The 24,717-nt window shown below is 42.4% G+C and overlaps 1 protein-coding gene across 1 annotated transcript in view; it reads right to left on the minus strand.

The window, feature by feature from the left end:
• ARHGAP32 (Rho GTPase activating protein 32) overlaps positions 1–24,717 on the minus strand; it is a 220,154-nt gene that overhangs the window by 89,785 nt on the left and 105,652 nt on the right. Inside the window, exons 5-9 of the mRNA XM_024209610.2 lie at positions 20,827–20,964; positions 18,050–18,142; positions 16,171–16,293; positions 14,067–14,144; positions 2,408–2,489 (exon numbers count right to left, since the gene is read on the minus strand). Of these exons, the coding sequence (XP_024065378.2) occupies positions 2,408–2,489; positions 14,067–14,144; positions 16,171–16,293; positions 18,050–18,142; positions 20,827–20,964 (514 nt within the window). The remainder of the gene's footprint in view (positions 1–2,407; positions 2,490–14,066; positions 14,145–16,170; positions 16,294–18,049; positions 18,143–20,826; positions 20,965–24,717) is intronic.

The raw sequence follows: 24,717 nt of genomic DNA on the forward strand, positions 1-24,717 counted from the left end.
TCGATTTCTACCCGCCGATCCGGGCGGGTAGTGAAGACAAGCCCTTAGCCTCCTAAATCAGTTAGGTGTCACGACGCTGAGCACAGCAATGCCTCAATATCTTTAAAAATCTGGGCCTGCGTCTCACTGAAAGTCAATGGCACTTAGGCACTAGTTTGGCCTGTCCTATCTAAGCAGCTTTTCTATATTAGGTCATTTCTTAGAAGAACCTAAAAAACTGACCATGGTTAAAAATATGTTTTGATTCTCCAGCTATGTAGGCTGCTGTGCCGCCTACTATAAATGTAAATACCTCTCTCCATTCACAAACCAGGTTGCTTACAATGGGACAGATGGTAAATCAAGATTCTATTTTTAATGTGCAGGTTCTGTTGAATGTAGGCTTAAGATACGGCTTTGGTTTTTTTCTTGGTAGCCTTAAGTAAATCCTGAATCCTTGGGGCCTACGGTATTTATGGGGCAACTATTAAGGAAGGTTAACACTGAGACCTAATAATCCTTTCATGTACTAACTGCAATAGAGCTTGCGCTTTTTATACTGAATCTAAAACAAATGTTTTCTTTGATTGTGAAAAAAACACACCTCTCTAGTGTGCTGTTAAAGCCGAATAGGATATATTAATCTATGCTGCTTCGTTCTCTCTCATTAAGGCTTAGTAAGAAACTACTCAACAGTGATTCATGACATTTAATTTAATTGCCTGAGCCATATTTAATGATAAACACTAGTGACTGTGATTGTCTTCCTCGGCCCAGCTTATATTAGGGTCTAAAGTTACCTTTGTCTACATGTTCGGACTGATAAAAACACGGCTGGAGAAGTGAATGACTGCAGTACTTACAGATCAAGTTCAAGCTTTGAGAAAGCATACTGGATTTACTAAGCACACACCTGCTGCAATGACTTGACTTGCTAATGAGCTGTGCGACAGAGAAGCTAACACAAGTGCATTCCCACGTTCCTGGAGAGGACGAAGGCAGGGCAGGGGGACTGGAACAACAGTGGAAAATATTCTTTTCGAATGTTCAGCCATTCAAAGCATGCAGATTGATGCACTGCATAGATACCTTAGCGTTCATGACTCTATTGGTGAGCCACAAGCCCTGAGCATTAAAACAGAATTTGCCAAAAGGAATTTCACTCAATCCCTGGAACCACAATTTTTTTAAAAAGTGTCGTCAGATTGGCACTCTTGGCAGATAAAACGCATCATTAAGGTGGGTGTTCTCCCAGGCATTCCCCAGAAAAGGGGGAAACCCTTCATTCCCTATCACTCAATTATCCTAGAGGGATTGCTTGCTGCTGTGCTGCATCATTTTAACGCAGTCAGATCAGTGATTTCAAGATGTTTCCCCCTTGACACAGAGACAGCAGTTAGGGTGACTTTTTAAAGCAGGATTTTTAAAGAAAACAGAGCAAAGAACAATTATCATTAGGATGTGCAGAAATACATGGGGTCTGATTGTGCATGCACAAGCACCAGTCAGTGGAGTTAGCCCTGAACTAGACTAGTGGAACTGAGAGCAGAATCAGGTCTAACATCTTTTTCTCCATTTAATTTTTACTTGATCAATGCATTCCCGCAATAATGGTTCTGCACTTTATACAACACCTGGCTATCCAGAAAAGAAGTGGGATGAGAAAGGTGGGTTTGGGCTTTGGATTTGCAGATCCAGAATCAGGAGTGATTAGGATCTGAGTCCTATTGTATCCAAGGGCTTGTCTATATAGGGGCTATCAGGAAAATGAATCCAAATTAACTAACACTGTGAATTTAAAGTGGATTAGTTAAACCGCATTAAATTGCTGTGTAGATGATTTTATTCAGAATGTGAAAGTGGCCTCAATTCTGTTTAATTTAATTTAAGTGAATTAAGCTAAACCAAATTAAGGGCACTTTAATTCTAAATAAGAGTGCCCATACATGGATTTAATGAGGTTTAACTAATCCACTTTAAAAGTCAAGTTTTGCTGAGTGTCCCTGTGTAGACAAGATCTTACTCCACCCCCAGGTCCCACTGTATCTATCACCCCCATTGTATCAAAGTGGACATAACAGTTTTTGGCTCATCCCTACATTCCATACCCAAAAAAAAAAAAAAAAAAAAAAAAAAAAGTACTACACACTGACAAAAGCATCAAAAGCAGGATTGGTGAAGGGAGCGGACTCAGAGGTTGTGGAAGGGACCCCAAAACCTTGGAAGTCTAAATATTTCAAAACACACATGAAATGCACATTGATATTAGCTAACGAAACAAAGAGAATGCAAGACGTCCAACACAGTGTAACATATGGGTGATGCAGTGAAACACAGATCATGAGAAGTGTAAAAGAAGCGATAAAAAGTGAAGCATGGAAGAGAGGACCTTCCATAAAATGTTTTGAATAACTGCGCACACGCATACCTGGTTTTGGCACAGAGTTGGTCATAGATTGAGGAACTTTGTCGTTAATTAACTCAACACACTCGCTCGGAAAGAATCCCACCTGTACGACAAGAAAAACAGAAACAGGATATGAAGGCAAAATATTTAAGATAGTATAGTTAAAGCTGTGTATACTGCCAATTACTGTGTGTGAGAAGCCATGTGTTAGTTAACTTTTCTCTTTTAAGCCTGTTTGTATACTACTCCACAACTGTATGAAACGTACACATGGATTAGTATAACTATGATTTTTCAAAAATGATGTAACCAGAAAGTCTATGAGCCAAGTAATTAGTGTTGTGCAATACACTAAACTTTGTTATAAATCTGAAAGCTTTTTCCACAGAACATAAATATTTCAGCTTGCAACAAACTATGCATTCGGGCATACAGATGAGATGGCTTGCAGGCTCAAGTGAAATTTGAGGGGTGCAAAGCCGTTTTCTAGTCTACACCGGGGTTAATTTCAAACACTGTGCGTACTATGAAAGGATACATCACTCAGCTGAATTCAAAATGTTAGCAACACTGATGTCTTTTCCACTGCTGATATATTACACTCACAGATATCTTCTATTTTTATTGCTTTTCTTAAAATGAATTTAAATGCAGACTAATATATTTGTGCATTTTTCTCTCGCAGTTGCTTTCACAATGCCCTGTTACAGAAACAATGCAGCTTCCAGCTCAGGGCGCACATTAGGGAAGGAACAATGCAGCACTGTTTACTTTCAGAGTCTCTACAGCAAACACCAAGATAGTTATATCACTGCTTCTAGACATCTCAGAACACACTCCACACAGCTGTTTCTTTCCAGAGAAAACATGGCACATGCTCAGGACATCTCCATCTTGCCAGGTTAACAACAAACGTTACTAACTGCCATTTAAAGGAGAGAATTTTTAGCTGCACTTGTATCGACAAGTTCCTGAATTCATTTTGCTGGTACCAGTTCTAAAGACTTATATTCTGTAACTGAGTCACCTTTTCTTCCCAGCTTCTCAAGAGATCATTCTTCCAGGGTCACAAGCAACCCCTTATGCCTTGCTCTGACCCACTTTAAATCTGCTTCCTTGCCTTCCATACAAAGTTTTCATGATTTTGTATAAATAAGTGAGTTCAGTCCAAGAGTTAATCTCAACAGATGCAGCAGGGCACTGTTAGAGCATGATCCAGGATTAACGGATTTGGCAATGTACTAAAATTAATAGCGGGGATGATATATACTTAGATAAATGCAAGGTCATCTAAAGGTAAAGATTGCTGCACATCTTAAATCAAGCAGGGAGAGGTTGGGTTATTGTGACACAATCATAAATAATGTTTCTATTACCCCTGTAATTATACTTCAGCCTTAGTTTTTATGCCAGACCCATGGTATCGCATCATGCCAACTCAGGAAGACACATGAGGCTCTTAAGCATCTTTATGGGGAAACTGTTCACACCTTAGTGAATCTAAGCAAACGGGAGGCATTACTGCTCTAACAGCAGCTATCAAACAAAATGAAAACTTTTCTTTTTCATGGGCTAAGGATAGGTTCAATCTCATCCGATGAATGCACGTCCCTTTAAAATTTACACACTGATGGGCGAGCAAGCTGCAATTTTAAAACAGCATTGCTAGTTTGGGTTTCGTTATAATGATTTACTGGCTTATTGACAAGTTAATGTCTTTGGTTTCACATATGCTGTTTGCCAGATAATTACATTAGTGACTGAGGTGGAGTGGAGAGAAAAGCCCCTCACTAATATAACATCAGGAAGTCCAGGAAGAGTTTAATGTACTTACTCTGTTCCCATTGCCATCTCTAGTTAGTATTGCATTTGCTTCTTGGCAGACAGAAGAGTGTACATTTCCTTCTCTCTCCCTCTCTGGGCTCCCCAACACTTCTTTTAAAAAACTGTATTTACGCCACAGATAAACTATATAAAACACCTTTCCAGGGAATAGAATTCAAGAGGATGATGTTACTTTGCACAGTGTCAAACAGGGACTTCAAGTCTGACAACCTAATAAACCCCACCCTCTATTTTCTATTCGCATCAAAAGCATCATCCATTATCTAATGCAGAGAGTCATCGTCCCCCACTAGCATATGCCAAACACCACATCACAACAGTAGACTCTTAACCAGGGTGCAGAGAAGCACCACTTATTGCACAGATTCCTACCGTGGTTTAAAGGCAATCTTCAATTTTATTTTCTATCACATTTCAAGGCCACAACGCAAGCTGAATTTAGGAGCCTTCACACCATGCATGAAATTTGCTTGAAAAAACAATGCTGGGATAAGCCCTTAGACTAATGACTTGCTGCAGGTTTTGCTGTACTTCAACACCTACATGAAAAAAATATACACTTATCTTGCTTCTCGGAGTCTCAGTTTACTCCTCTGTAAGACCCTGATTCAGGAAATCAAGGCGGGTACGTAAGTGCATGCTTATAGTTAAGCGTGTGCCTAAGCGATTTCCTCAAATGGGTGTAATGATTCTTTCTTTGCAGCCGAGGTCTGACATTTAATTAATGCTTGCAAAGCATTCAGTGAAAGGGTCTACAGAAGGATAAAGAAATTATTATTAAGACATTCCAGGGTGTTGCCATATTTCCTTGTATCACAGGAGACTTTGGGAGACATAAGACCTTGTGTCTTCAGCCACTCTACCATACAGATATAGGGCAGTATTACATTGCCTGGATGTATCTTATTGCTATTATAAAAATGAACCATTACAAAAAAAATTGTGAGTAACAAAAACTCACAAAGAGTTTGTTGGCTACAATATTTACCACCACCACCAATGCCCAAGTCGAATCAGCCTTCTGGAAATGTTGCTTTATAATATATAATCATCCTACTTTACCTTGTCACAGTGTCATGTCTGGAACATAATCTGCCCCTTAAGGGAAGTACTGCCTGCAGGTCAGGCCAGCCTGCCTCCTGGTCTGGCTCTTTAAGTGTTGTACGGTCTGATTATAGATACAAGGACCTGGTAGATACTGGGAGAGAGGAAACAGTCCCGGGAGCAAGCAGGGTTTGAAAGGAAACCCTGGTATTGCTTCTTTAAAGGCCTGGGGCAAGGTTCCCCTCTCTCCCAACTGGCGATGAGTTGGGACAAGGGGACAAGTGTAAATGCTGCCTCCTCCTTCACGCAGGGCAGATGCCTGCAGACACTGAAGGGAGTGAGAGAAGGCTCCTGCAGTGTCATAGAATCATAGAATATCAGGGTTGGAAGAGACCTCAAGAGGTCATCTAGTCCAACCCCCTGCTCAAAGCAGGACCAACCCCAACTCAGGTGTCCTGAGTCACCAGCCTGAGGACTGAGTGGAGCCAGCTGAGGGATAACAACTGCTTCAATTACCCAGCTGCAGGAGGTGGGCAGGAGCTCCTGCTGTAAGGGGAAGACACAGGAATAGAGGTAAATTGGAACCCAGCTCCAGGAGGAGAGCTGGGGACTCCTGGTAAGGGAGAGGGACAAGAACTGCTTGAACTACCCAAGTTTCAAGAGGAGGGCTGGGCTCCTGCCATAAAGACAGCCATAACGACTGCGAAGATAACCCTGAAGTGATTGGGAACAGAGGTTACAGGGCAGGCTCCAGAAAGCCTTTATTTGGGACTTTTGGTTATGGAACCTTTTGTATGAGGTTTCGTAATAAACAAGCCCCAAGGAGAATATTATTAAGTCAAGCATCAAGAGTGCCTGAAGTAGAGTTACGCACTTCCTGAGGAGGGAAACTGAGACATGGAGTACATGCAGCACCACACTAATTCAGCAGGGGGCACTACAGGGCAGGCACAACCTACAACAGATACACAACAGACAATATGGACCGATTTTCTAACAGAATTATGGACATCAATCTGCATAGTAAATACTCCAGACACTGACTACTGGCACAAGTCAGAGTTAGCAGCATGAGGACTCAGATTTTTCCCCTCTAGAGTTTTCTTTGTGCTTCATGGTGCTCAGCCCTGCGTGGCTGCAAGACAGGAAAAAGAGGATACAAAGAATCTCCCCACTGACAGAAGGGTAAGGCACAGTCCCAGCCTTGATACTACTGGCATGCAAGGATCAAGGGACTCTAATGCCAACAGCATTGAAAGAAAACGCAGAGCTAGGTGAGGGAATGGCCAACACACACACACACACACACACACACACTTTTGTCACATACTTACAGGTAAAGTACAGCCCTTCCACTCAGCAAAGCACAGCCCTTCCACTCAGCAAAGCAGCACAACTGCTCATAGTGTAGGAAACTTGTTGTTTCCAGGAATAAACTCAGATACAATTTTGTCTAAGATGTTATTGCAATAGGCACCTCAGATCCTGCAGATGGAGGTGGCCGTCTGGCTGAGAAATGTCGTCACTAGAGATGCATCCAGCGGGCTCTTTCACAACGCCTGTGTCACGAGTGAAGTCTCTCTCTAGCCAGATGGTTGCCTCCAGCACTGGGTTCCCAAAGCAACAAACGGAAGCTAGAATTCAATTTTTCCTTTAAAGACTTGAGTTTGCAAACCTGTGCTCAGTTCACATAAACGTGCTTTGCTCTCTCGCATTCAAACATTTTATTTTACTCTGAAAACTTCTACACTGCAAAATTATGCACAAAGAAAAACACTCTCAACTAATAGCCTGACCAATCTAAGGCAGATCTATGGGTCTTTGGGGGGAATGCTATACATTCTTGAAATCCCAAACAGGATTAGGATTTAAATCAGCAAATGTTAACTGTGCTCCGTACGGAATACAGGTTGGAGGGGACATTTGAAAGGCCAAGGGTTCATGGGTCTGTCTTTCAACAGAGATCTTATCAAGAATGGCAAAATGTGCCACTGCATCTCAAAAGTGGCAAAGAGAAATGATTGTTTCCAGGGTTTTAGTTCTTGAGGACTGTGGGGAGGGAGTGGAAGACTGAAAGAACAGAGGATGAAGAAAAGGAAGCAAGGAAGGAAAACACCACACTGAAGAGATTGAGGAGGGTGACACTTAATAAGGAGGAGATTGTGTTTGGGGAATAATCTTATAGTGAATGTGGTGGGATTCATTAAGGACACGTGAACATAAAGATCAGTGAAAATGTCATTAAAAACTCCACTTTACATCATTTTCTGTCTTAAAAGCAAACACTACGTGGTCGCCTTGTTCCACGGGTGGAGGTGGGTTGCATCACAGACACTAGAGCATCTTTGCCATCTAATCAGGAAAGATGCTGCTACAATGGAAGTGCAGACATTTGGAGACTTTTTTTCCCCCCCCAAGTCATGGGTTCCTTATGGATCCATTTCACTGGAGTGGAGTGAAAACCAGAAAGATGAGTTCCCAAACATGTTCCTAAATCTGACCCGTGATTCAATCCAACCACGTTTGTATTCTTTCATATTTGCTTTTACATAAACATCTGTGTGACTAGTTTTCTTCACATGAATGACAAGGGGGAAAGGTTTATTATGTGGAAGGGACTTGGATGTTGTGCGAATGAGTATATACCATCTGGAAGGCTCCCCTTGGACAAAAATATGCAGTTACTCAGTGGGAATGTAAAAATTCACTGTGAAATCTGACAGTTTGCAATGAATAATCCAGTCAGCCTGGTCTTTGGCTACTCTGCTCTGCTTACCCTGTCTTGTTACACCCAGGCCTGGAAAGTGGTTCTAACAAGAGTCCATTTGCTAGATGGGGGCTTCTAAGCTCTAAGACAATCTTCTCCACAACTGCCCCATGGCAGCTCAGTCTGGGATTGATGTGACACTGTATTTAGGTATAATTCTCGCACGAATGAAACATGACATCCCTTGTCAAACATGAAAATTCACCTACAGTATAAGCTTTCAGGATGGGGACTAGGGAGTGGAAGGAATTAGCCACCTCAAGTGAAGTAATAAAAACTTGACACTTGCCTTATGATATTCAGGGGGAGCATGTGGAAGCAGCTCCCTCACTCCTGAAATTACTCCTAACTGCCTGTGATCTTATTTCTGATCTTATCTTCATCCTGTGACTGTTGACTCTTCCGCCAGACATGACGTAACTTTGCAGACGTTATTTGCACGCAAATGCACACACGGTCAATCTGGACTTTCCCTTTAAAAATTTCCAGACACGGTGCAACGTAGCTGATCTTTTTGTGCACGTGAATCATGAGCTAGTTTCTTCCAGATTCCTTAATGTGTGAGTGGAATGTTTAACACAGAAGTAGTGGTACAAGACATGCAGGAGCGATGCAATGCTCAGATGGAGCAAAGAGAAATTTAACACATCACATAACTCTGCCTGCTATTGATCATCATTCAAGTGCAACTGACTCATGCTACCCTTGAAATTTCATCTTATTCTGCTTCGCTTCCTCAACATTTCTGTCTCATCCAGGTTCTCTTATCCTCAAGACAACTACATTTTAGAGTCTTTCCCATTTTATAATTATTATTCTTCCTTCTCCTTCCTGATGTGTTCACAGGTCATTTCTGCAGCTTCTTAGTTCCATAATCTCTTTCCTTACCTACACAACACCTTCCTTTTTCCCAGAACCTTTAAACCAACTCCTCTGTATTCACTTTAGATTTCTCATTTTGTCCTGGTACAAATGACTAGCAGAAGGACAAGAAAAACTATTGTAATAAGAAAAACCCTTATAGCCTAGAGAAAGAGAGAACAATCAAGGGAAACAAGATCAATTCAGTAAAGACAGACAACATGTTTATGCAACTAAACAAGAGTGCAACCTTACATACAGCCACAATAATAAAGAAAACCCCAGAAAGAAGTCAGAGCTTGATCTGCCAGGGGCTAAACAACAGGGCCTGATCCAATAAAGCATTTAAGCACATGCTTAACTTAGGGTACATCCAGCCTACTCGCCGGATCGGCGGGTAGTAATCGATCTATCGGGGATCGATATATCGTGTCTCGTCTAGACACGATATATCGATCCCCAAACGTGCTCCCGTCGACTCCGGAACTCCACCAGGGCAAGCGGCGGTAGTGGAGTCGACAGGGGAGCCGCGGCCGTCGATCCCATGCCATGAGGACCCGAGGTAAGTCGAAATAAGATACGTTGACTTCAGCTACACTATTGCCGTAGCTGAAGTTGCGTATCTTACATTGCCCCCCCAGTGTAGACCAGCCCTTAAAGTACATGAGTAGTCTCATTGGGCTGGACTAGGTTCTTGTTACTTACTACTCTATAGAAACAAGCCCAATGTTTAGTCCCTATCCAGTGTGCGTTCACTGCAGTAGGATCAGCCAGGGAAGACCACCCTCTTTAGAGTCAGCGTAAAGACTCCTTCAAAAAAACTGCCCGTCTCTGGAACACGTAATGGGTTTAGCTATTTTAAAAATCAAAGCCATCGAGTATATCGCAGGAGAAGACTGAAGGTGGCTGGCTCCTTAGTTTAGTCACCATCGACCATCATGTGGATGAGGGGAAAGCGGTGGACATGTTATTCCTTGACTTTAGCAAAGCTTTTGATACGGTCTTCCACAGTATTCTTGCCGGCAAGTTAAAGAAGTATGGGCTGGATGAATGGACTATAAGGTGGATAGAAAACTGGCTAAATCATCGGGCTCAACGGGTAGTGATCAATGGCTCCGTGTCTAGTTGGCAGCTGGTATCAAGCGGAGTGCCCCAAGGGTCGGTCCTGGGCCGGTTTTGTTCAATATCTTCATTAATGATCTGGAGGATGGCATGGACTGCACCCGCAGCAAATTTGCAGATGACACTAAACTGGGAGGAGTGGTAGATACGCTGGAGGGTAGGGATAGGATACAGAGGGACCTAGACAAATTAGAGGATTGGGCCAAAAGAAATCTGATGAGGTTCAACAAGGACAAGTGCAGAGTCCTGCACTTAGGATGGAAGAATCCCATGCACTGCTACAGACTAGGGACCGAATGGCTAGGAAGCAGTTCTGCAGAAAAGGACCTAGGGGTTACAGTGGACGAGAAGCTGGATATGAGTCGACAGCATGCCCTTGTTGCCAAGAAGGCTAACGACATTTTGGGCTGTATAAGTAGGGGCATTGCCAGCAGATCGAGGGACGTGATCATTCCCCTCTAGTCGACATTGGTGAGGCCTCATCTGGAGTACTATGTCCAGTTTTGGGCCCCACACTACAAGAAGGATGTGGAAAAATTGGAAAGAGTCCAGCGGAGGGCAACAAAAATGATTAGGGGGCTGGAGCACATGACTTATGAGGAGAGACTGAGGGAACTGGGATTGTTTAGTCTGCAGAAGAGAAGAATGAGAGGGGATTTGATAGCTGCTTCAACTACCTGAAAGGGGGTTCCAAAGAGGATGGATCTAGACTGTTCTCAGTGGTAGCAGATGACAGAACAAGGAGTAATGGTCTCAAGTTGCAGTGGGGGAGGTCTAGGTTGGATATTAGGAAAAACTTTTTCACTAGGAGGGTGGTGAAGCACTGGAATGGGTTACCTAGGGAGGTGGTGGAATCTCCTTCCTTAGAGGTTTTTAAGGTCAGGCTTGACAAAGCCCTGGCTGGGACGATTTAGTTGGGGATTGGTCCTGCTTTGAGCAGGGGTTGGACTAGATGACCTCCTGAGGTCCCTTCCAACCCTGATATTCTCTGATTCTATGATCCTTTTGACTCTGGGATCAAAGACAGCTACCACCAGTTCTAATGGCAATTTGCTTAAAAATATTTCTGAAAAAACAAATAAGGAGATTTAAAGTGAAACCCAGTTTGCAAATCTTAGTTTGAAATAAACAATCAATCACTATGTATTTCATACAGTTTGTAAGATTAGAGAGACATCTCTGAAAAAGTGTGATTACCCTACAGGGAACAGAATCATAATGAACTGGCAAGAGCCAACGGATCTCCGCTGATTTATTTGCATAATTAAAATGACTTGGACACAGATTAGCATTATTTTCACCAGAGTTTTTAATTTGAAATGGGAAACTGAAAGTGTTTGCTTATCTGTAAATATGGGAAAGGTTACATGGTTTAAACATAGCTTCTACAAATGCCAGTTTTGCTTTGCTACACTCTTTTGTAGCATGTTACAACAATACTCTTCACCGATCATAACACACCTCTAGGCCTACAATATCAACAGCAGGATAAGATTTTTTCCCCTCTCTTTTCCCTGTAGTGGGCAGCAGTGTCAAAAAGCTGTGCTAATTCAATAAACTGTTTTTTCCTACACTCATACCAATAGGTCTTACACTTAAAAAGAAATATCCTTTTCTTTGTACAGCTATAGGATTTGTGACCGTTTATTTCAGATGGTGTTTGATGGAAATAAAAGATCTCTATCAGCACATTGCAAAGAGATGAGACTAAAGCCTGCTTGGTCCTACAGAAAACTGCATCCCTCAGTAAACCGGTTTCACGGCTGTGAGCAAGCTACTGAGCATGTGTAACAGCTGCTGCATTTGCCTGCCTAATAATTCCACTGTCAGTGTCTAATTCACTGCTTCGTGAAGAGCTCTGGGGTATGTTGAGGACAGAAGGTGCCATTAAAATCCTAATTCTATCAACCTTAACTATAATGCTATATTTCTGCAGCTGTTGGGATCCGCTATTCGTGTCTGTGAACTGACTGCATGTGCACACAGCTGAAGCCATTCTCATGGGTTTACTCCGCAGTATATCTTTTTACCTGGGTGCTACATAAGAATCCATATGATTTATTCCGATTTTGGCAGGGATGGGGTAGAGAGAGGAGTGGAAGGGAGCCCTGAGCTGCAAACATATGTCTCTGACTCATGACTCATTTAAGCCTTTCATAACCAATACTCTTTGCATATGGTCACAATTGTGAGAGAGAGAGAGAGAGAGAGAGAGTGAGTGTGAGTGTATTTTCCAGGACCTTTCATGGGGATGCAGTGCTTATCTGCTGAGTCAGCTTGATGTCAGATGTTTGAACTCTGTGTACAGCTAATGGGAACTTTTGCTGATTCTCCCTGAGATTAGATGAGGTGTGTCCTGTTCATTCCTATGAGAGGGTTTAGACTAGAGTCTCTCTCTCTGGGACAGTGTGAACTAGAAAGGCCTTGCAGGGAAAACCCAATGAACTGCCCAGCTTGGGGAGAAATCTTATGCTGGTGTTTACATTTTGTTGTTATTTAAGTTAACAATAAATGCAAACCTCAGGAAGTGGGTAAGTTTTGACCCTATTCAGCGTGTGTGCCTTCTGTTCAGAGCAAAGGGGGAACTGCACCAGTTTACAATGTGAAACAACTGCAAGATGGAGGACTCACCTGTTTAAAATGGAGCTTTCAGGATGAAACTCAAAGGAAGGCAGCACAAAAAGATGGGAAGCAAGTTCTCTTCCCCTTCGAAGTCTCTCCTTTTTCATACCCCATAGTCTTAATTTCATATTGTGCAAGTCCACACTGGAGTGTTGTGCCAGCATTTGGAAAGCAAGGGCTGGAGTTCTGCTGTAAGGGTGGAATTTTCAAGGGAGTCTAAGGCCTGGTCTACACCTAAATGGTAGATCAACCTAGCGATGTCACTCAGGAGTGTGGAAAACTCACAGCCCTGAGAGATGTGGTTAAGCCAACCTAAGCCCTGGTATAGACAGCGCTAGGTCAGTGGAAGTATTATTCTATTGACCTAGCTACTGCCTCTTGGAGAGGTGGATTTATGATCATGATGGAAGAACCCCTTCCATCTCGGTAGTGAGCATCTACACTACAGCACTGCAGCTGTGCCGCTGTAGTGTTTCTCATATAGACATACCCTAAGAGTGTTAGTCACCCAACTCCCATTCAGTTTCAAGAGGGTTTGGATGCCTAACTCCCGGGGAGTTTGAAAATTCAGCCTAAATCTCTCCTACAAACCGAGAGGCTCTACCGTCAACAAAGAGTAACTATGCACACAATTCTCAGCGTCACATAGATCAGAAAAATCAGCCATCTGGCCCCATCCACTTGCCTGGCAACAACTCATCCTCAAAGTAACAAAACAATAAGCATTACTTCTGTAGCATGTTTCATCAACTTTACAAAGGCAGACAAGATTAAATCATTACCTCCGTTACAGACACAAAAACCGGGACACTGATTGGTTGAATGACTTGCCCACTGTTACATAGAGCTGGGGCAAGGACCCACGTCTCCTGACTCCCAGTCCCATGCTTTATCCACTGGATCACTCTGAATCCTGTAGGACACCCTGCACTGCTTTTCCGAGTCTAGATTTAATTGGTCCAAATGATGGGAAAATACAAGGCAACATGTGAGGACTCAATCAGGATTCCCCTGGCGCTGGCGGAGTAGTTCCAATTGTCTTTGAAAGGGTGCAATGTAGACTCCCCACCAATGACAGACCAGCTCTGCCAGACAGTGTGGAGAGACTATGGGGTCATAGTTCCATCCTTATCTTGGACCCTTTCGAGAAGGTGGCACCACTACCCCTATGGAACAATCCCTCCGTTCCCAGCTGGACTGTTCCTAGTCTCTGCTCACTGTGGGGAAGTCACCTTACACCTTACCTTCCCCACTCAGGGAGCCAACACAGGGACACACACTGTGTAGCCCTGTCAAAAATCATGGGCATTAGCAATACCAGCAGCATTGGCAGTTCCGTGTAAATCCTACAGGCACCAAAGAATAGATTCTCAAACCTCCATTCATGTCGCTCTCTCAGAACTAATACCTGGTGCATACCTGAAATCCATGTTTGCCCCTCCACCACGTGGTCAGCTCCTTTGGCGGCATGTCAATAACCGACACAATGTCTCCCACCTGGAAAAGAATTGCAACATTAATACCACCCCCAATGTAGCTGGAGACAGACAGGGCACTGCTAAAGTGACTGCACATTCTTCTGCACTGCATAAAATCCTAAAGCCATTATCTGCCTTGAGGTATCTACCCTTGTATAATCTACCGCTGAAGTATGAGACTTAATGCATTATAAATCCTACAAGATGCACCCTTTTAATGTATTCATAAGGAGTTGTTTAAAAGTAGCCAATGGGTGCAGGTGTGTTCTGATTAAACAGTGCAGTGTGCACTGTGGTAAATAAGGCCCGAAGCACGAAATCCCTTGGGAAATGTTCTCACACAGCTGAACTCGTTTTCCCCCTTGTACTCTACGTGTTTGCATCTCTCACTGCTGCCGTCCCCTCATGCCCACAAAGTCAAAAACTGCACTCAGTTCTCCTGACCTGACAAAGACATTCTCCTCTGAATCAGGAAGCTAACAAAGTAATAAGGCAGTGTGATGTTACTGCAGCAGGATGGGAAGAGACCAAAGGGGACAAGGTGGCTGAGGAGGCTTTCTGAAGCTTTTCTCATTCCTTTGGGACCCGTTCTCGAAAAGAACGAACACAAAACCAGAGAAATGGTTGGCACTGATGCTTCAATGGCTGCAAATGACACTGGCAGAACTCATTCTAGATGCTTATACTAGTGTGGTGGGAGGGTGACTTGTGTCCCGCAGCGTGTGATACTTTTTTCTGAAACGGAGTAAATTCTGCACTGAATACTATAATAAATGATAACGTAGCTCCCATATAGTGTTTTTCATCACTAGATCTCAAAATGCTTCACAAAGAGATAAGCATCATTACTCCTATTTTACAGGTGGGGAAACTGAAGCACAGAGCGGTGAAGTGACTTGCCCAAGGTCACCCAGTAGGTTAATGGCAGAGCTGGGAACAGAATTTGGGTCTCCTGAGTCCCTACCCAGTGCTCTATCCACGAGGCAACACTACCTCCCCAGAAACTAGAGAAGCCAGAAATTAGCCAGATTTCTTTACTATTCAGAAACAAACAAACAAACAAAAAAAAGGCTGGCTCGGGAATTAGCTTCTTTAAAATGTTTATTAGCCAATAAAAATCTTTTTAATATCGCAAGGGAGCATGGTCTCCTGGTTTAGGGGTCAGAACACAACACTGGGAGACTGGAGATCTGTAGTCTAATCCCAGCTCTACATTGCTCACTGTGTGAACTTGGCCAAGCTGCAAGTGTGCTGTGCCTCAGTTTCCCATCTGCAAAATGAGACTAGTAACAAAAACTTACCTTCCTCAATAGCTGTTGCCAACCTAAATTATTGGCTTGTACAGGGCTTTGAAACTGATAAACAGAATGTGCTATATTAGTGAAAACCATTTTACAGCTATTATTAATATTGAAACACTGCCAAATAGTCTATGCCCTAAATTGTATATACTGTAACTTAAGAGGGACACAGTCTATTTAACTTACATCTTCTTCACTCTATGTTTGTTTATAGCAGTGAGTGCTGAGTAGTGAATCCGAATACATCCCCCAACACTCCTTAAATATCTGTATTACCTGCAAAGTGGCACAACTAAAGCTGTAATCAGAGAAACACCTTGTGGGCAGGGACTGGTGTTGCCCTTTATATTTGTGTGCAATGCTCCAATCATCATAATAGTGCATACAAGCAAACTGTCACAGCATACTTGCACAGCTCAATGGGCAGCAGAGCCAATGGAGAGAGAGATTTTCAAGCAATCAACACCTACAATCGGGGCTCAATTTTCAGAAAGGCTCAGCACCCAGCAGCCCCACTGGGACACGTCTGGCTGGATTTTCAAAAGAGTGCAGAGCCCAACATACACCCAACATGCCAAGCTCTTTTGAAACCCTGTCCCCTTATTTTGCGTTCACTCCCTCTCTCTCTCTCTCTCACACACACACACACACACACACACACACACACACACACACAGAGCGTACCAGATGCATTTCCTCTTCTACATTTGACAATGAGGAATGTATGTTCCTCTAATTATTTACCTCAAAGGACAGTTCATCTGCTGCCTGAGCAATGTATCTCTTAATAACATGGGCAGCCGCAATGGCAGGCACGTTAATGGATGATTCTTCATGGACTAGCAGGTGATTCCCCTTGTTATCAATCTGCAACAAAGAGCACGGTAGATTGTGAGGCAGCTGAGGACATGTGGCTCTGCGAATACATTTGACTGGTGCTCATGCGTGGCAGGGATTTCAAGCTGATTCACAAAGACAGCACAGCTTAGGGGCCCCCTGAAGAGAACAGCATGGATGGACAATGTAGGGCACAGAATACATAGAAATGAAGAGGAAGGACAGTTAATAAATTAAGTTTCAGAAGGTCACATCGCCCCTTCTCATCCATTCATTGTTGAGGATGCAGTCTTTGTGCCTTTTTGTGTAGAACACTAACATGGCAATGAATGTGTATGCCTCCCCCCACTCTGTCATGGCATTGTATTCGTTTTCTTCGAGTACTTAGAAAAATAACGGAATGATGACAAAAATGCTTTACAAGCAGGGAATTTAATGACAGCAGGGACAATGAGGATGACAAAGCTACAGAGAAAATATAAAATCTAGTCTACTCCTCTGCCAGTTTCTATAATGTCTGAACTTCCAGTAAGAAATTATGGTTCCGCTGGATTTTTTCCCCTCTGCTACATTTCCCAGTCAGTTTTTAAAACTCAGATTATTGTCCCCATCTGGAAAGCCAGCTGAAAGGCAATTTTGTAAGAGTCTCAGTTAATTTGGAAAGGTCGTTCAGGAGAACTTAAGTTTTATTAGAGCACTTTCACTAGTGCACATAATTGCTGAGTTGTAACCTTAATTTCCAGTAAATTCTCCAGTTTCATTCACCTCTAAAAGTCGCTGACCATTTCTCCTTTTGGGCTGAAAATCTGCCACACCTCATCTTAACCTAAAGGGTTTTCTTTTCTTTTCTTTTTTTTTTTTGACGAATTTGAGAAGAATCCACGCACCCAAATTACAAACATTTAAAATTTAGCTACATGAACATGCTAGCTGGTACATTTCTCAAGTTTTGTGATGTCTAACAACAGTTCTTCCTGTGTGATATAGTAATGTCACCAGGGAAGATGGACATACACCCCTACTCAGCCTGACTGTTGACAAAAGGGAGCAGGTGGTCTTGATCGCTTAATCCCATTCTTTCCTCCTCCCTCTACCCACTAAGGCTGGTGGTTTAAGTACTAGTGATCGAGGTGGCACAAAACAATTAACAGAGAAAGCAGTGCTACTGCTGTAATTCATAGTATATAAACAGGACCGCTGAGAGCGCACAACACAAGCTCTGTTGAGCCATTTAACAGCAAAGATGGCAAAGCGGAGTAGATAATATTGGCTGTTTCGATGCAGTGGTCTTTAAAAAATAGAGAGCCAAAAATAGCAAAGAAGGTATCAACATCCGCAGCTTTTAAAGAGCAATACATACCCACTGAAATGAGTGCAGGAAGAGGTGTGTGCCATCTAGTGCAGCCTATGACCTGCAGTCTCAGTCCACTGCTGAACTTGGCTTATCTAGGTAGCACATTGACCCTATCGCTGTATCATCTGAGTTGCTACCTTCTATTACTTTGTAATCAAACAATGTAAGACTTTCATGTCTTTCAGCTGACAAAATCCGAATAGGAGGAAAAAATCCCTGATCCTTAACATGGGGTCTGATTCTCCCCTGCCTTGTGCAGTCCTCACCACTTGTGCAAAGTGGGTGTCAAATGTTACCGGGATGTGATTCCACAAAGTTGGACGACACAGCTTCTCTCCACTCACTTTGCACAGGTATAAGGACTACGCAAGAGGCAGGCTGCGGAGAATGGGGTGGTTGACATGAAAAGCAGTGCTGTGCACTGCACCCTACCTCCATCCATGTGAGGGCAGGCCCACAGTTGATCTTGTTGCCTGCGATGGCTGAGAGCCGTGACAGGTAAGCCATCAGCATCTGGGTGACAAGCTGCAGAGGAAAAGAAAGAACAAGTATAATTATTCTGCTGATATACAAAAGCGGAGCCCCTTTCTTCAAGCTGGCATAGTTGTTGGCAAATGAACTGGTGAGGGAGGTATGAGCCGTTTGCACTGATACTGATTTAGTTCCTAATACAATGGGATTCTAAGGTTTGGAGAAGGAGAGAAATCAGTGCAAATATTGTTCCAGGAATTACACATTTCTATATATGTAAGAGGAGAAAGGTTTCTCAGTGAAGAATAATTACCAACGCCAAAATATTTTAAGCCCTGAAGTCCTCTGTTTGCTATGCATTTCACATCCAAACAGATTATTTCAATTATGACAATCCAACGCATCTGAGAACCATTGAGTAAAACAAAACAGAGGCTGCCATTTCCCCACAGATGTAAAGTGCTTTGGAACGTGGCAAGCCAGAGTGGTGAAACATTCATTTTTCAAACAATAAATGAGGGCTTAAAAAACATCCTTAGTACTGGCCCTTACGACGATGTAAAATGACTTTCACCAAAGAAGACCTCGTTGGGTCACTTTGATCTAAGCTATGGAGATAGTATTAAGAAATTCCATGACAGCCTGGAGTCTCCAAGACCAAATAAAACACTGTTGACCCAAAACATCTGTTTTAGCTGTTTAATTTGAAATAAAAATAAATCAGAAAGAATGAGAGACATCACACACTTGCAAAACCACATTCCAAGGTGTGGCAGTATGTTAGATGTCACAGCATCTCCTGTGCACATAGATACTTTGTATCCAACATCATGCTATACAACCTACAACAGGTATGTTGGAAAGACAATGGTCCAAACACAAATCTCAAAACCTGGATCCCACTGAAGCTAATGTCAACACTCCATCAGTGTCAATGGGACTACAATTTGGCTTCGTATCGCCACGCTGTCAGATAACAGTCCTGGATTCTGCTGGCTGCACCCAATGGACCTTTCTAAGCCTGCATGGAGCCCCAACAAAGTCAAAAGGGCTCTATGTGGGAGCAGTGGTCTAACCCATATGGGGCATTTTGCAGGACTATTAATCACAAATAGTAGATCCTCCAATCCTTCCTTAGGCCAGGCTCTTACTGACTCCAAATTGCTGCCAAGAGTATTTTTATAGACTGGTCTTTAAATATGTAGTTTCTGAGCCCTTTTTAAAGTAATTTCCACAATATTTTACATGAGGCAAGCTTGCAACAGGCAGAGTGTAATTCCCACCTCCTCTCCCCAATGCCTACATTAACCTCCCAATGCTGGGAATTACTTTAAAAAAAATGTACAAATTCCACTGCCAGCAACTGATGCAGAAAATAATGAGTCTTGAAAGGCCAGCGGAGCCAATGCCTACAGGATGAGAATGCCACAAAATTAACCTTGGAGCATGTTATTCTACTTATTTATTGTTTAATTGCTCCATTCCCATGTCACATTTAGGAGATTATTATTTTTACGCTGTCTTCAGCAATATCTTGCATCCAATACAAAATCAACCAACCAGTGTACGTTCCCTGATGAGATATTGGGTGAAATCCTAGACTCGCTGAACGCAGTGTCAAAAACTCACCACTGACTCCAATGGAGCAATGATTTCACCCATTGTCCCCCCTTTCTCCACTCTCTTCCCATTTGGTTTTAAAGGAGTATAGATCCAGATTTACAGATAGAATAGATTTTGCTTTGTATGCCTGAAATGGCTTTGAGTTTTCTTATTTCCCCCCTTTTCAGTCACAGGGCTTATGGGCAGGCAATATTGGCCTCTTGACACTGATAGTCAGGATTTTTCTGCACTCATGTCTTTGCAATGGGACATGTGCTTGCAGCCATCAGGCCTAAGGGAAAAGTGACCTGTGAAATGAAGCAATAGGCATTGTCCATCACTGTAATGCATGCTCTTCACTCAGACACTGAGGTTTAACAGAGATGTTTGGTTATGCTTGTTTGATTCAAATAACCTCCTGCAAACTACACATATTATTTTCCCCTCCCAATCTTCCAAAGTGATGCATTGCTTCCTCCAAGCAGATGATTTTGGACACAAACACTTGAAATGATAAACAAAGATTGAGTATGAGGTTGGAAATCTGAAGAGGAATACTATCTGCTTTGACAAAAGGCCAGGGTAAAAGTATTCTAACCAACCAGATTTTAGTTCCAAGGAGTTTTTACAGGTAACTAGCACATTTTTTTTTTATAAAACCCAAAGCAATTTGTGGTTTATAGATATAAATTTACTATCCCAAATACTATTTCCTCCTTTAAAACATTACAGCGCTTTAACCACTCAATATTCCTAGCAAATCATCACTGTTGAAGTTAAGTCAGCAAATATTCATGTCATTGAAAATGTTTCCAAACATACAGTAAAATTCTGATCTAAGTAATTGACAGTACAGCATAGATTAAAAGTCTGATTTTCCTTTCTTTGCATTCTCCATAACCATTCTGCATTTAGCAATGCAGTCATTTATACTAATTTGCAAAGCACTTTCCTTTGCTAAGGTGAGGAGGAATGTGCTGTTCCAATTACTTTTCTAATCAACTCCCAAAATCTAATTCAGAATCCAAAAACTTTAGCTTTTTAAAAGCTGTGAAGAAAACCCAAACCATCCTGTTCATTTGTAGTAGTTCCGAGTCTGATCAGAGCTTTCTCTGCTAACGGGGTTCACATTTTACCTCTGGACTGTCCTTCAGGGCATCGGAGCGGGGTAGCTCTGAGAGCTGAGAGAAACGCCGATCATAGATACACAGGTGGAGATGTTTATCGAGGACTCTGAAATCTTCATAACTCCGTTTCACAATCCAGCTCTTGCCCTGCATAGAGAGAGAAAAGCACCACATCAGATCACTTTGATCAGGGGCGTAAAATGACACTCCTAGCAGAAGCAAAGGGAGGCACTGCTTTCTTTGCTGCTAGTCTTCCCTTGTGTAATACGTGGGTGTAAATAAAGGATGCCCAGTTATTTTTATTTTAAGCTTTAGCATGGAACAGTTTAAAAACAGAGTGAAACAAGTTCACCCCTGGTATTATTCCTCCAACTTCAGTGTACACAAAATCTACGCCAATGGGAGGGGTTCTCTCATTGGTGTAGGTAATCCACCTCCCCGAGAGGCAGTAGCTAGGTCGACAGAAGAATTCTTATGTCGACCTAGCCCAGAGGTTCTCAAACTGGGGGTCAGGACCCCTCAGGGGGTCACAAGGTTATTACATGGGGGGTCGCGAGCTGTCAGCCTCCACCACAAACCCCGCTTTGCCTCCAGCATTTTCAATGGTGTTAAATATATAAACAAGTGTTTTTCATTTACAAGGGGGGGGTCACACTCAGAGGCTTGCTATTTGAAAGAGAACACCAGTACAAAAGTTTGAGAATCACTGACCTAGCCTGTCTACACAGGATCTTAGGGTCAGTTTAATTATGCTGGTCAAGGGTGTGGATTTTTCACTCCCCTGACTAACGTAGTTAAACCAACCTAATTTTCTAGTGTAGATCAGGCCAGTAATGTTATACCAGGGCTAAATTTGCTTTAACAACTCTAAAAGACCTACATAAAACCCGTTTGTTCCCTCTGTCTACCTAACAAGGTTTTCATACTGTGCCCACCCGCCAGGGGATGTGACTATGTGCCAGTGAAAATGTAAATTACAAGAAGCTGTTAAAAGTGTTAGAGCTTAGTGGTTGCAGTGGGTCCCTGCAGAGACCCAAAAGTCCACCAGCACAGATCTGATGGCAGGATTGGGGCCTGTACTATTTGTGGCAGAGTTTACGGGACAAAGCCTCAGCTAAAATCAGTGCAGCTAAGATAATTTACGTGAGCTGCGCATCTGCCCCTAAGTATATCATTTTCCCAGTTAAAAATATTGACAAAATACATTTCATAACCATGCAGTAAATTGGGTAACTACAGTTCCAAGGGTTAAGTTTTCATCCTGCTGCATCCAGAGACAAGGAAGCAAAATGCTACCATAGCAACAAGGTGTAATTTACTTTTGTGAAACCTTTAATACACAAGTCCCATATTCCAAGTGCTTCATGGGCTATTACAATCAATAACAACTGCTGCACTAATACAGAAGTTTACAGCTTCAAAGCACTTTATGAACCATAATTAATCCGCTCAACACCCTTCTGAGGGAGGTAAGGTTATGTTACCTCCAGTTTACAGACAGGAAAACTGAAGCAGGAACTAAGGACCAACTGAACCCTCACAATGTCCCGTTCCATGTGCAAGGCACATTTCTTTGACCTGCCTTTTCCAATACAAACAAAAAGCAGCATGGAGACGTTTTTTAAAAAAATCCCTACAAAACAAAAACTACACTGAGCACGTAATTCTCCCCCTGGGGAGATGAGGAGAAAAAACAACGAACATATGGCAGATGTTATTCCCATCACTTAATGCATGACTGGAAAGTACTCACATACTACAGTGATGAAGGCAGTATAAAAATTCCAGAAGAATAGAATCACAGAGTGGAGAAGTGAATTACTCAAGGTCACCACCAGGCTCTTATATAGTGCTTTTCATCAGCAGATCTCAAAGCGCTTTATTTCACATAATGAGGTAGTGCAGTGCTATTATCCCCATTGCGCAGGTGGGGGATAGAGGCACAGAGAAGTTAAGTAACTTAGCCAAGGTCACACTGGAAGCTTGTGACAGAGCAGGGAATCAAACCCAGGTCTCCCAAGACCTAGACTAGTATCCTAGACACTGAACCAGCAAGCCCATGGGAAAAAGCCAAGGATTAAAACTGGAGAAAGATGCATAAGAACAGTCAATACACACAATGACAAGATACATGGTACAGTGGGTGAAGTGGGATTTGAGAATCAACCACCACCAAAGAAAATCAGAACGTGTCACCTTATTTATTTATGTTTTAAAATCAAAGAGGTACATTTATAGATCTGCTGGAATTAAATGTCCAAAATATGGCCAATGGGCCAAAGACTGCCCATGGAGATCTAGATTCCAGACTGTGGCTTCCTTCCCCTGTGGCCCAAAAGGGGCCGCCAACGCAGAATACAGACAACTTCATACAAGCAGCCTTTTGCTGAGACCAAGACAGAGGACCTCCTGCAAGGATCTGCAGTCTTCACCGGTCCAGCAGCTCTCTATTAAAGATTAAGCTGGGTAAAATAAAATGAAAAATCAATAAAAGATACCCAATACTTACTAGTATCATGCCCACCACTTCAAAGTTTCTTTCTCAAATAAGACAAACATTTTTACATTTATGGCGGTGTTTTATCTCAGCCAAAGTAAGTGGCCTAAGGAAACCTTATTGCCTCAAAACAGCCTATCCTATCCTGACTATTATTAAGATGGTCTCACATGCTACTGAGCCAGCTGAGGATAAATGTCCACTCTGAAACCCGGGATTTGCCTAATTTTTTCAGCATCATAATTTGCTATTTTTAGCTGTTAAATCCAAATTTTATTTGCCAAGCAAGTGCAGGTATCACTTTTATGGCAGTTAATACAGAGAGGTTCTACAGAAGCCATAAATCCAGCCCCTTAATCTCATCCATAGCACTAGCTATTTTCTGTCTAAATCATTTATGACTTTCAAAGCTCCAGACAACCAATATCGTACTAAAACTCCACTTTCATACCACAAGCATCAGTCAGTATTTCAGAAGCCCAAAGAGGTGGCTCTTTATCTCTCAAAGCAAGTTAACAACATGACCCTCAGTGAGCAATGTCTGGTCACCCCGTACCAAAAAAATCAAGAAATTGTTGCACTGCTGTAGTTTGTTTCTGCCAGCTACATTTTAACAGGACATTCCCATAAAGTCCTGAAGGCTACTTGTTCAAAGGACAAGAAGTCATCCCAACATGCCTCACCCCTTGATTATTACTGTGTCATTAATGACAATGCCTCCCTGATATCTTATCCTTAAATACTGGCCTGCTGCAGGTATGCAGTGTCTCTCAGTCGTAATTAAGATTAAAAGACATGAATTTACAAGACAGGAATTGCTGGGGTCAGCAAACACTACTGTACTGAGCAGTAGTGTGCGCTGAATTGGAAGAGAACAAATGAAGAGAACAATTTTTTTTTTTTAAATGGAACAGATTCTACATCCTGAGAGCAACTAGGCTACTGATAGTTACTAAATTTAACAGATTAATGTATGGATGGATTCTACACTAGCTGGACTCTCTCTAACCTCAACCTCCATCAGAACAATGGGCACCCCCCTTTGACAGAACAAGGGTGACTCGGATGTGTAAATACAGAAAGGTTTGTCAGGGTAGTGCTTCACAAACCGTTGCCTCGAAAAACCTGTTCCAATGTAGTAAGAGCAAATATATCCTTAAACTCTAAGGCTTTGAGCCTGCAAAAACTTACACATGTTAATTTTACATATGTGAGTAGCTGCAATGAGTAATTCTTTGCAGGATTGAGGCCTAAATAGTTAATGTTTAAGAAAAAAAAAAGTACAGAGGCATGTTTCTTCAGGATGCAGTTTAATTTCACAGGCAGGAAATCTTTGCAGCTGGCTAGCAAGGAACTGGACACCATTTAGGGAGGCTGTGTGCCATTACCGCATCTGATCACAT

Source organism: Terrapene carolina, unplaced genomic scaffold (assembly GCF_002925995.2).
Source record: "Terrapene carolina triunguis isolate 2854851 unplaced genomic scaffold, T_m_triunguis-2.0 Scaffold374, whole genome shotgun sequence".
In the NCBI taxonomy this organism is placed as follows: domain Eukaryota; kingdom Metazoa; phylum Chordata; order Testudines; family Emydidae; genus Terrapene; species Terrapene triunguis.